At 38.4% G+C, this 13,963-nt stretch overlaps 1 protein-coding gene across 4 annotated transcripts in view; it reads right to left on the reverse strand.

The window, feature by feature from the left end:
- The window catches only part of LOC129438261 (NXPE family member 3), a 39,046-nt gene extending 25,868 nt beyond the window's left edge, over positions 1 to 13,178 (reverse strand). For 2 of the 4 annotated variants that reach the window (XM_073863120.1, XM_055196930.2), the window contains exons 1-2: positions 13,007 to 13,178; positions 12,384 to 12,451 (exon numbers count right to left, since the gene is read on the reverse strand). In XM_073863120.1, the coding sequence (XP_073719221.1) occupies positions 12,384 to 12,451; positions 13,007 to 13,034 (96 nt within the window). In that variant the 5' untranslated portion in view covers positions 13,035 to 13,178. Of the gene's footprint in view, positions 1 to 1,961; positions 2,048 to 12,383; positions 12,452 to 13,006 lie in introns of those variants that run through there. The other 2 variants (XM_055196931.2, XM_055196932.2) reach the window with 2 other exon arrangements.
- Between the last annotated feature and the right edge of the window lie 785 nt (positions 13,179 to 13,963).

Consider the following 13,963-nt stretch of genomic DNA (forward strand, 5'->3'; position numbering starts at 1 on the left):
CAATCAGAACTCGATAAGTATTTCTCAAGGACTTCATAGAACAAGGAAGACATCAGCCTGTTCCTCAGAATCAAGTGTGACTGATACAGAGCGCAGTTCACAAACAACACAGACGCAGCAAAGATACAATGAAAATATGATTAAAGATGATGGTGTTTATTTTATAAATCACCATTCATCTAATTTATACATTAACATTTATATTGTGCTGTTGAAGTGATGATCAAATATGCTTGTAAGCATGCTGAACTCTTTCCCCGTCAGCGTTTTTTTTAAAGTTGCCACCCGGTTTTAGTTTGATGCCTTACAGAAAAATTATCTTCTTTAAATAAACATAAATATAAAATGAAAGAACAGACCATCCGCTTTCAAACAACAACAACAACAAAAAGTTTCATCCTACCTTAATTTGTTGTCTTATCAGTTATCACCTCTCAAATAATTCCATTTTTGTGAAGAACTTTAGTAAGAAATCAGACATGAACAGTACTACACGGTGTTTTCAGTGAATGCGTCAGTGTTTAAGTTGGGAAAGATCGCCACCCAGTGGATAATAGCGGGCGTATGAACTTCAGTTATAAACTCCTCAGACAACGTTTTCTCTTTATCGACGAGATGACTCAACAGTATTTATTGACATTTATTTGGATATCGCCATTAATTGTGCAATTGTAGACAAATTAAAAATATGATTAAAGACTGTTGTGTTTATTCTCATAAATCAGTACGCAGCAACAGTGGCACAGTGATACTTATGTAATGTGGTCTGAACCGTGAGGTTACCGGTGTATTTTATCACGGCTTAGAACGCGTTTCAACCAATCAGAATGAAGAACCAGAACTGCCCGTTTTATAAGTAACATTTAATTATATTCCTCCAATTTTATGCATGTATATGTAAGCAGGGGCGCTGTAAGGGGGGGGGGGGGGGGTAAACAATGACGAGTCTCGGGGCCCACGAGTAAGAGGGGGCCCAGAGAAGCCCCCAAAATTGTGGTGCTATAAATATTTAATAGTAAAAATTATTTACTTTAAATTATTCTATTTGCTGTTTCCTGGTGTCAAAATTTTTTATTTGTTTAGGAAACACACACGTCCGTGGGCCCCTTCCCCCATCTCAATATCATAAAATGGTTCAGTCCGCCCAAATTTTATAATCCAGGCAACACAGCTTGACTTACAGCGCCGGCAGAATATCAATTTGACTGACAAGGAAGTGAAAATGCCTCAAAAATCTGGAAGTCAAAAAGGGAAAAAGAAAAAAATAAGAGAAGTGAAAGAGACAAAGGGTTGACAGTATGTTACCTAATTTTCACAAGAAAAGGGGGGTTTATAAGTAGGCACATTGTAAGTGGACCCGTGACAATGATCGTAGCCTACGGCACTTTTCTGTGCTTACGCGCACACTTTGTACATGAGGCCCCAGGTCTCTACGGTAGCATTTTTCGACAAGTAAGCACGTTTGAATAGAGCAGGGTGCAGCGGGTGCACGGCTTTGCCTCACAGGCAGCCGTTGTCTGCATCTTTGCACGAGGGTCCGTCCACTTTCAGCACCCTGCTGCGGTCCACGCTGGTGCACCCGCTTGCAAGCAGTCTAACTTCATGAACTCTGATAAAAATCCTCTGCCAGCTACTGTACAAACTACTATCAGCTGTTTGTGAGGTTTCAGTGCATCTCTTGAAGATAATGTGGAGTTGAAATACTTTCACATTATCTGATTCAGACCGACTCGGCAAAACTCAATTTAAACAGCGCAAAATGACGTTATAGATAGAAATTATTATATTTGTGTTTTTATTCACACAATAAATATTTAAACTAGTTTTAATGAAAATTCATGTAGTTTTAGGAAAAGTCAGGGAGCAGCGAGGCTTTATGATATTTTTAGACAAAGTTATTGACTATGCAAATTTCAAAACGGTCAAAATGACGCCTTGTTTGTAGTGTTAAAGATAGTTACCATAAGTTTAAATGTTGCGGTTAAAATGACTGCTGGTGGCTGTTCTAGGGAACTCAATTTTCTTCCCATGTTAGGTCAAGGAAACGCTGGAAAAAATAACAATACACAGTTTTAGTTAAACGTTCAACACTGCAAAAATTACTTTCTTACCTAGTATTTTTGTGTTGTTTTCAGTAGAAATATCTAAAAATTCTTAAATTAAGATGCTTTTTCTTGATGAGCAAAATTACCTAAGTAAATAAGTCTAGTTAAGACAAATTAATATACAATTTAAGTGAAATTGTCCTTAAAACAAGAAAATTATCTGCCAATGGGGTGAGAAAAAATTGAGAAATAAGATTTCTTTTTTCTTAAACACTTAATTCAAGTACAATTTTCTCACCCCATTGGTAGTCAAAATAGTTTGCCCGTGTAGAACATTGCGTCGCATTAGTTCCGCTTTTGGTGCTCGCGTGTAAAATCTAAATAAATGTATACTTTTTATTTGGTCAGCACAAGGTGGCCACAGGGGTGGCCAGGGACATGTCTACAGAGACATGGGCCAACCTTGGCCTCTGTAGAACCGCCACTGCATAGCCGGTACTACTTGTATGTTTTAAATCCCTCCGCGCCAACAAAGATTACTGTTTGGCACCATCTTGTGACAAACACTGGACAACCACAATTAAGAATGGAAAAAGTTTGACATTAATTTTAACGTGTATGGAAAAAACAAAACATTTAAACAGTGGATAGAAGAACGAACAACGACAAGACACAGAGAGCTTACTGAGACTGAACTTGACAAAATAGAGCATGACAGCTACGAAGCCAACACACAAAAAAAATACAGAATGGGCATTAAAACTTCTCAAAGACTGGCTAAAAGAGAAAAAAATGGAGACAGACAAGTATGAAGCAGAGGATCTTAATAAGGTATTACGATCATTTTATGCATCTGTGCAAAGTTTCGCGGAAGGATAAAAGTGTAAAAAAATATGCCAATAAAATGTTTCAAATTCATATTCATGTCCAGTTTTTTTCTAATATGGCAAGTAGCCGTGTAATAAGCGGGATAATGTAGAGGTAGCCGGTAGTTATCGGGTAAATAAGCCCCTTCAGTGTGATACAAGACCCTCTGCTTCGCGTCGGGTCCTGATCACACTGTCTGGGCTTATTTCCCGATAACTACTGGCTGCCTCTACATTATCCCTTACATAAGGTACCTTGGGGTAAAAACCTGCAAACTCATGGATGGATTTGCAATGCACCAAGCACAGGAATTGTCTCATATTTTTATCTTTGTTTTTTAAATCTTAACGCTGATACAGTCCCTAAAGCCAGAGCTTGGGTTTCTGATCTAAACACCTCTAATGGAACCATCAAATGGGATACAGTGTGGGATAATACTTTCCATGCATCCATGAACCCCAACCACCAATTTATTCATTTTAAAGTAATCTTTAAAATGAGTATAATAAATAAATATTTAAAATATTTAACTACGCGTATATGACATGCTATGGGTCTATCACCCCATCCATTTTGTCATTTTTGGGGACCTGGTTGCCTGGACACTTTGATGCATATGCTTTGGGACTGTCCTGACGTACAAAAATTCTGGGACATGGTGCTGGACGTATTATACAAAGCTACTAGGATTCGTTTTCCCAAAGATCCTGTTATTTAACTGTTGAATAACAACTCTCAATGTCCTCTAAGTGAGAATACACAAAAATTTTGGCTAGCCTTGACTGCTGCAAAGAAACTACTTTTTCAATGCAGGAAACCACCTCACGACCTTTCAACTAAGCATTGGCTGCATTCTTTAGACATACTATATCTGGAACTATCATCTGCACCGTTTCACCACGCTAAACATGTATCTTTGTCTAGATGGGAGAATTGGATATCAATAATCAAAGAGATTCTAGATACATAATCTCCACTTAAAATGTATTAATATTATTATTTTATTTTTTATTTAAAAAAATTTACGTAGTACTTTTTCATTAATATTTATTTTAAATTCCATTTTATGTATATGAATGTGTACTTACAGGTCTTTGTTGTTTATATCCTATATTATGTCTTTCAAGTCCTGAGTGCAGCGGGATGGGTGAGGGAAGGGGGGAGGGAATAGGGATAATAATGGTCTAATAATTTCTATTTGTAAATTTGCAAAATGTTCTATATGCTGTCAAAACCAATAAATACTGAATTACAAAAAAACCTTGCTTTATCGTTTACTTTGGGGTTTGTACCTTTGCATATCGTTAACGTGTACTAATACACACTAACACACCAAAAAAAGTGTAAAATCGTCAATCGGACCATAGGTGCTCTTTAAATTTTAAGACATCCTAAACACCATGCAGGGTATGAGAGAGACAGCGGTGATTTTTGGGATCTGCTAAATGCACAAGCACGAAGAACGAGAGACTTTAGCTCTTCATCTCATGTCATAGAATGAAGAAGAGCGTCAGAAGTATGTAATAAAAACGTTCTAGAACCACTGCATTGTAAGTCCTACAATTGAAAAACCATGCTTTTATTAAATAAGAAATAAAACGTTTATTATCAAAATAACTTTTTCTTCTGTCATGCTCCTGTCTATCTTGTCATCGTCTCACTCTTTCCCTCGCCGTGCCTTGTGCTTGACCGTGCACGCAAACGTGCGTCTGCTGCTCAACATACAGTACAATGTTTCCTAAGTGAAAATGTTATTTGCACTTTGTGCAGAGTAGTAGATCGAATTAACTCTTTAATCAGGGCTCGACATAAGGGACTGCCCGGTTTCAGACAACATGCAGTACAACCAAATAGTAAAGACAGCACGCAAATGACAACTGAGTTAATTTTTTCTTGCATAACATTTTAACACAAAATTCAAAACTCAAAATGCCGTGATTATAGTACACAATCATACACATTAAATAAATATACCTGTCATTAATCATATTGACTAATACATCTTAATACTCGAAGGAAAGGTGATACCATTTTATCAGTTAATACCGTTTTTTGTTTTTTATTTGCGAGAACACAAAACTTTGCAGAAATACCATATATTCAATTCTATTTTATTGCTTTATATTCTATATATAAATAATTCCCCATTTTTACTTTTAAACACTGCAATGTTGTTAAAAAGTGCCACATCATCCACTTCTAGTCGGGAATCCAAGAAAACCTAGGTAGGATTGGCGTTGTTTGTTCGACTTCCAACAGAGCAGTGACATCTAGCCTTCGTTTCAGCCACTGTTGAACTGACGGAAGCGGCCATGCACAAATATCGCTGAAAGCGGAAGTTCTACGTATCAGCGTGAAAATCCCCTATTGTCATTTGTCAAAACAGTTGAAGCCCTTCAGCTGTAGAGGATGTGGTTTAAAACTCTTGAAACACTGAAAAGCACCACTCGCCTTATTTACCTTATTTTAGCAGCAGTTATACATATATTATGAAACTCGCATCAAAACTGAGAATGAACTGACAAACGCACAGAAGCTGACATTTTTCCACGCGACCACGCTGGAACTTGCCCTGTTGAGTGGAAAAACATTCAACAAAATGGCTGGTTTTCATAGCGACTGCTGAAAAAAAACGCCAGTAAAACAGACTATTATCAGCTTACAGTGAATTTAGTTGGCCTTAACAGTGACCCTAACAACTTGCCAAACAACCAGTAGCCTGTGGACATTGGCATATGGACAGACATTGCTTTTCTTGACATATATGTTTGTCTTGCCTAACACTATTAAACCATCCCACCTTTGTAGAAAACAAGGCTCATCATAATGGATGTTTTTTAATGAAAGCTCACTGACAAAACTTAACAATTACACAGAAAAAGAGTATTCATTTATGTGTATTTCATGTATTTTATAGGATTATTTATCCCAAAATTTTACATACCCATCATATGGCTACTGCTACTGATTTACTTCTCCTTTGAGTGGTAAAACATTCAACAAAATGGCTGGCTGTTTAACTGACAATTATCAGCAAAAATTAAATTTAGTTGCACTTGATAGTGTCAACCCACATCATGTCATCAGTGGATGTCGGCATGGACAATTCATTTACTTCTCCTTTCGGTGTTTCTTGGCAGTCTGTAAAACGATAGCTCGGAAATCTTGTTAAATCTATTAGATTCTGTTAGACATTCTATCGCACAACAGCTTTTTCCAATATAGACGCGTTTCCCCGTGTTTTCCCTGTTTTCACACTGTACACAAATTCTGCCGCTTTGTCTTTTGCCACTCAGTTGGCGTAACCGCAGTCATTTTCACAGAAGGTGACGTCACGTGCATACCCCTATTAAATGCATAGACAGTAAAAGAAATGAACACAGTGACCCCATTGGATTCAACGGAGACAAGTGAAGTCAATTAGAAGCACGCACTTCCTGGGGGTCGAGCGTACTGCGCAGACTCAAACTGAGCTTGATGACGTAGATATCACGTGAGCAACCTGTCTGACAATTGTAAGTCTTCTAATAGCCATGGCAAGAGAATTCTAAATCATCCAGTGATCGTGAATAGGAACACATCTTGGTAAGTATTCTGATTAATAATCTCCCTTGACTTTATGCCTCTACGTCCACCCGATTGCCTCATAAACAGTTAAAGATTGCCTACGAGCTTCTCCTCCTGTCCATACGGTAATTTCTCTACTGTGCGACAGGGAGTCGCAGGTTATGACCTATATCAAAAAAAAAGTGCTTCTACTGGGTCATAACGTTAAATACATGGTAATGGAGCCTTTTATACATTTTCGTGTTTCTTTAGAAATAATGAATGGACAAATGAAGTCTTTAGACGCCTCAGATGTAAAGTTATTTGCTGTCAAATGGCGCTTTTCCATTGCATAGTACCCCACGGTTTAGTTTAGTTTGGGTCGGGTCAGCTCACCTCACTTTGGCGTGGTTAGCTTTTCCATTGAGTTTAGTATCACTTCGCAGTGGGAGGAATTATAGGCGTGTCGTTATATTTGCGCTGCATACGGCTGTGACATCATACAAGAGAGAGCGTCCTTGTACATTCCCATACCTTTATTTATTTATCAGTCTGCCACAAAATTAAAATTGGCCACCACAAATAGATGTTTACTTTGCACATCGCGTTTATAACTACCTCTGTCTCACATGACAGTTTTTGTTCAAACACCCGTGGCGTCAGTCGACGGCTCCGCTGAGCCTCAATGAAGTTGCATTAAAGCATAAATAATACTGACGTGCACGTCGCGAATGTGCCGCCACCAAATTAAAATTGGCCACCACAAATAGAAGTTTACTTTGCACATCGCGTTTATAACTACCTCTGTCTCACATAACAGTTTCTGTTCAAACACCCGTGGCGTCTGTCGACGGCGCTCCGCTGAGCCTCAATGAAGTTGCATTAAAGCATAAATAATACTGACGTGCACGTCGCGAATGTGCCGCCACCAACTGCAAGTCTGGAAAAAACTTTTATGTGTTCCTGATTCACAACCTGTGGATGTTTTTAATCGCTAAAAGTGTGTTTGGAAACTTAAAACAGAGCACAGATGACAACATGTTTGCTCGAGACAGCGCAAGCTAGCAGCAAGCCTTAAGCTAAAGCTAATATTTTACATAATAGGATGACGGCGCCGATGACGATTCTCTCAGACCAATCAGTGAACTACAGTGTTTACGCGTCACGTTTGGTATCAGCTCGGGCCGCTTGGAACCCCAACCGAGGTGGTACGAAAAAAAGTATCGGGTACTACGAAGTGATCCCGATGGAAAAGCTCCCAAAAGTAAGCTGACCCGACCCAAACTAAACAAAACCGTGGGGTACTATGCAATGGAAAAGCGCCAAAAGTGATGCCAAAATGAATGGGAGTCAATGGGATGCTAACAGCAGGTGGGGGTTCGTTAAGCAATGGCTGCGCCTGGGTAGCTTCAATAAAATATGAAACCCCTGCCCCCCTGATTAAATGAGACGAGCCGTTTCTCAATGGCAAGTCACTTCCTTCAGAGGCTAGGTGAGGCTCCTTTTAAGCATTCGGGAGAACACGTTAAATGGAACAGGCTAGCAAGTGCACGTCATTACGTCATTGCGTGATTGAAAGGTGTGATTTTGGTGCTGGGCGCATAGGATTGTGGGTGATTTCAGCGCGTGAAGAGCGCGAAGGATACAAATATGCATCCTTTCCTGTATATGGGATATTTCTCGAACGAAGGACTATGTCCTTGGCTGAAATTTCGAGGATCCTCGACATTGGAACAGTCCTTCGACGGACGTCGATGACGTAGCATCCTCGAAATTCTGGCTTCTGAGGATCCTTCCTTGACATTGAAGGTGCGTTCCATTCAACAGGGTCCCTATGGAGTGTTCACTGCTCCCTACTCCCTGAGCACAGTATATCAGTTGAAGTGGACTTCACGGACAATAACCGCTCATTTGGAACGGCCTGCAAACATCATCAAAGAAAGTCAACGACGGGCTCGCGCAGATATAACATAAATATATATAGGACTACATTCATATTTTAATTTTTATTTACTATCACATTTAAAATATGTACACTATACAATAAAAAAACATTGAGTACGTCGTAATGAAAAATTTATGTTTATTATACACTTTAATTGACTATTGCTGCTATTACATGACTATTAACAGAACTGAAGCCCTGCTGTAACTGTCATGCAAATATGAAAGTAAACTTATATTTGGTTAACTATGTGTATTTATGTGTTTTTAAACGATTGTCATATAATTGCATAGCGGTCTGACCGTTCTGACTGGTGATCACGTGATGCGCGCAATGACATTTGGGTGATTATCGCTCTCCACTTCTTCTGAAGTGATGTATCGATGTTCCCTGAGTCCGTATACCATGTGCAGTGCCCTTCGAACTGAACATGTTCGCTCCCTTCGGATTGGAATCTCACTTAAGATGGCGGAATACCCTGTGAAGTCCACTTCGCAGTCCACTTACGGTCGAATGGAACACACCTTGAGAAACGGCTACGGTCTAGCCTTCGGAGGACCCATAATTTGCGTCACCTGCTGCATGCACCCACCGCGCCTGTCAGCAGGACACAGCGGAGACGTTTCTGACTTATTAAAATAAATATGGAACCAGAAAATATTAATTTATTTTCAAAAATATGGCACAATGATGTAGATTAAACTATTCAACAGTATATCAAATGAATCAACCTTAGAAATATACGCAACATACACAGAATTAGATTCAGTGTCGGCGCCACGAGCGGGCCCTAGGGGGCATGGCCCGGCCACTTGAGTCACTGTGCCCCCTTACTTCTCAAAATAATAATGAACTTAATAATTTAAAAAAATGTGCTGCAAATACATTTGGTTATACAATGAATACTGATTAAAATTCGGAGTATAATTAATAAAAAATAATAATTAAAATACTAACCCACAATGCAATGCTAACATAGTCAGCCAGTTACATACACGCAGCCACTACATTTGAACAACACAAATTATTAAAGCTATCCCCAGTGTTTTGTCTGCACTGAAAGTTACTGTCACGTTCGGGGGCTCAATCGCCATGCGTGAGAACTCATTTTCTGTCTAAATAATGTACACTTGTGAGTCTTGGCATTTGAGCAAGACGAAGAAATTTTGCGACAAATAAAAGGATTTTCTTAAAAAGTTTTAAAAAGTCCTCTCGTCGCCTGCAGCTCTTCTGAAGGTTAAACGCATAGTTCCCTTTCAGTCGGTCACGACGTGACGTCTCCGTTCCCTTCCTTCAGGGAACGAGGGTTACATACGTAACCGAGACGTTCATTCTGGTGTTAGATATGTCAGTAACATTATTTTCTTTTGCTGTTATTTGGTTATGTACTGATCTTTATGATTTGCGTGAGTTATCCAGTCTTGCACTTTAACGTCATAATAAGTTATCGTTTTACTATAGTGAGGGATTTATTTGCGCAAAACAACTTGGCTGGCTGTAACAATCCCGCTAATTTCATGGCTAGTTGCTATATGAGTAAATAAGTAGACATAACATTTTGGTTTGATGTCTTTTATTAGCTTATTTTTAAGAAATACAAACCTTCTGGGAAAACGTTTCGAGACGCGTTAAAACAAGTTAAAAGCCAAAATACGAACATTCAGTTTAATCATTGTAAATACAATCTCATATACGTTATTAATTATGCATATTTATTTTGTATTAATTCGTACAGTAGGTATTAAACTGTCCCTGTTAATGTGACTCGCTCGCAGTACACGGGTGAGGCTGTGTTTCAGGCGGTTGTTCAAGGAATAAAATACCTTTGAATGTTGCGACTGGCCAATCTGGCTGATTTTTTAAGTGGATAAAATATATTATATTGTATGGCGGAAGTCGAGCACTTAGTTTGCAGCACTTCGACCTCTGGCGCAGCAACATCATCACTCCTGTGAACTCCCCCCTCTCTCTCAAACTCAGTAAGAGGGGAAGTGATGATGCCACTGCGTCCGAGGTCGAAGCGCTGCAAAGTGCTCTTCCCCCATACAATATAGTTCTCATTTTTATCTGCTTAAAAAGCATAACGTTTTATTTTGTGCCACCATACTTACTCGTGTAACTACTCATGTAACAGTCTTTAATTTGGGAAAACATGGAAGTGTTTGGTGGCTTCTAAATTCATCCCTGTTTGGATCCTAAGGAATGAATGGGGCTAGGCTCAATGCTAACAAATTAACAACGCACTGTGCAAAGATGAAGTGCACGCATTGAAAAAAGATAGGTATGTATTAATTTGTCTAAGTTGAGGTAAGAACATAGTAAAATATTGGGAAAAAAGTATTTTAAGCAGCCTTCAAATTGGGACGCCTTACTAGCCTTAGGCCGCGCTGCTGTGACGCAATCGGTCTTAGAATACGTCCTTAGAAGGTCACAGCCTTTGAATTGGGACACAGCTATTATTTTGGACTCTAAAGCTCAAACATGCCTAAAACTTAAAGCAGCATGTTTTAATCTGCTCATCTGGAGTTTAAAATGCACTCTGGTTATGAAAAACTCAGATATTTTTTAAGTGACAAAAATAAGTTTGTTAATAACTAGTGTTCTGTTGATTTGGCAGTAGAATCTTTTTCTGAACTTTGCCAGTGTGAACTGTAACAAAACCCTGACCACAAAACCTGCAGTGTGAACATTACACCCTAAAGTGTTGCAAGTGTTTTGTTTAGTTTATAAAGAAACGTCTCGGTTACGTAACCCTTGTTCCGTCTTGTTTATGGCGTGGATGAAGCACGCACACTGCAAAAATGACTTTCACACTTAGTATCTTTGTCTTGTTTTCAGTAGAAACATCTAAAAACTCTCAAATCAAGATGCCCCTTCCCGATGAGCAAAACTACCCAAGTAAACAAGTCCAGCTTTAAGACAAACAATATACAATTCAAGCGAAATTGTCCTTAAAACGAGCAAAATTATCTGCCAATGGGGTGAGAAAAAAAATTGTGAAATAAGATTTCTTTTTTCTTAAACACTTAATTCAAGTAAAATATTCTCACCCCATTATTTTTGCTTGTTTTAAGCACAAATTCACTCAAATTGTATATTTTTTGTTTAAAAACTAGTATTATTTTCTTAGGTCATTTTGCTCATCAAGAAAATACAGCCCGATCCAAGAACTTCCAGATATCTCTACTGAAAACAAGACAAAAATCCCAAGTAAGAAAGTCATTCTGTTTGCAGTGCAGGGGAGCGGCAACGCACACACTCAAGTAAAAAAAATCTAAGAGGTCTCAGTGAAATCCGCGAGCCTTCCGCTGTGGTGCTGTTCGCCCAACCAACCTCAGACACACGGCATACTCCAGAGCAAAAAGAGAGAGCTTCAAAGTAGCAGGTTTACTGCCAGTTTTCGAAGCATAAAAAGCGAATTTGATATTTGCACCTGAACCTTGTTTTATACTCGCACGGCGGCGGTACCAGCTGATGCAAATACCTGCATGAAAAGTTAATTGGTGTTTTAGCTTCTCGAAGTAGATAGGTCGCTGCAAAGCGGTTCCCAATTCGTCGTAGTGACCGACTGAAAGGGAACTATCACTATATTGCTGCATTATTTGTTTAAGAGTTCAACATTTAGTTAACAAAAAAAAAATACAAAACGCTTCTATAATGATAAAAAATATTAGCATCAACAAGCAGCCAACGTAATTTTGGCTTCTTTGGCTACTATAAATGTGCTTTGAGTCCCTGTAAAATCTGATATTAAACAAGAAAAGTTCGTCACACCACAGAAAAATGTATTATTAATTTTAACACTTTGCGTGTGAATTAACCTATAAATTAAGCATTGTTAATATAACAGTGGGGCTTTTGCTGAAGCCATGCTTCTATGCGAGTATATATGGTACATACCAGTAACATTGGAGCAATCAACTTTGGGCATGAAGATGTGTTAAGTCACATATATCTATTTATCTCGTTTCTCAACTCACCAGAAAACACACCAATCCCAGACACAGACCCGTAAAAATCAGCTTTAAACAAGGTTTTTCCCTGTGAACTGTAAAATCATAAATTCCATTAGTTATGGTTATTAACAAAGTATTTCATATACTACTGTATATGGTGTTTTTCTTGGCTTAAATAAATAAAATCCTTTGCTTAACCTCAAGTCTGACAACTTGAATTTAAGGTAATTCCTTCCGATTTATTTAGTTAGGGAAATACAATTATAAATGGTTAAAAAAAATAGGTTTTGAAACTATCGTCGTGCTCCCGTCATGCCTAAAACATTGTCAACATATAAAAAGTATTAACAAGATTGTTTAACAGTGTTGCTTTAGCAGAAACTATAGTGTCCATGTTGGTAAGCAAGAAAGTGTTGGAAAGAGACTGCCTTTTAGTTTTATTATTTTAATCATATGTGTTTTGTGCAGAAAAGTATACTTTTATATACTGTATTTACATAATTTTACAGCCGAGTGCTATACTTTTAATAGTTAAAAATACGAATTAATTCAAACTAATTTCTAAAACAAAAAATAATTGTGTTTAATAATAAAATAATAATGTTTTTGTTACCAAATTAAACACCAAACAAATAGAAATAACTTACAGTGTTGTTCCGGAGAATCAAGTTTCATCTTTTTTTGAAGGAATCTTACATTAAAAAGTGTAAATGTCCAGTGGTGTTTTCATCGAATTGCTTTGTGTTGCGCTAAAACGGACGTGCATATGTGGAAGAAATTTTGTTTCTCAGTGTGCCTTTTAATAGTTTTGGCTTATGATATTGGGTGTGCACTCAACACTGCCAGAAAGAGGGTGTGGTTAGGTTACACATCCTCTCTCTGCAAATGATGAATGAGCTTCCTGTTCTATGGGAGTTTAACTTATTTCATGATGATTATCTCTCTTAGTAGATGGGGCTTTGGTCTCTTTAATTGTAAACAGTAGAGGTATATCAGATATACGAGCATATGAATTACAATGCCAACTGCAATTGACAGACAAAACTGTTGTCTTGTTTTAGCATCAGGGCATCGTGTTTCCTGAGCCTCTTACTGTGCAAATCGAGTGTACCATTGTTGGGTAGAGAGATTTAACGACGAGGCTGAATCTAGCTTCTTATTCGCAGCTTCTTATTGACGCTTTTCGTTCCACCTTAAAAGACGCGACCCTTCCGCGTTTGCAGTTTCTTTTTCACGCACAGCTTAGGGACCGTAGCGCAATATCTCTTATTCGTGCTGTTTTGAGTGATCATGTTTCTTTTGTTACTGTGAGAGTAATATACATTTGAAAATAAACAGAATAACAGAGTTATGAAAGAAAACGGATAGTCAGAATGTAAAGATACACTAAATATGTTGTAAATTTACATTGTTATACGTGTCATCTTTGGATTGCATTAATGGATCATCCTAATATATATGTCTTTGTGATGTTTGTGTGGGTGCTTGCGTGTGTGTGTGTGGATGTGCGTGTGTGTGGATGTGCGTGTGTGTGTGTGTGTGTGTGTGCGCGCGCGGGCGTGCTTGCGAGTATGCGTGTGCTCGCGGGTGCGTGCATTTGTGTG

The sequence above is a fragment of the Misgurnus anguillicaudatus genome, chromosome 24 (genome assembly GCF_027580225.2).
Source record: "Misgurnus anguillicaudatus chromosome 24, ASM2758022v2, whole genome shotgun sequence".
NCBI lineage: Eukaryota > Metazoa > Chordata > Actinopteri > Cypriniformes > Cobitidae > Misgurnus > Misgurnus anguillicaudatus.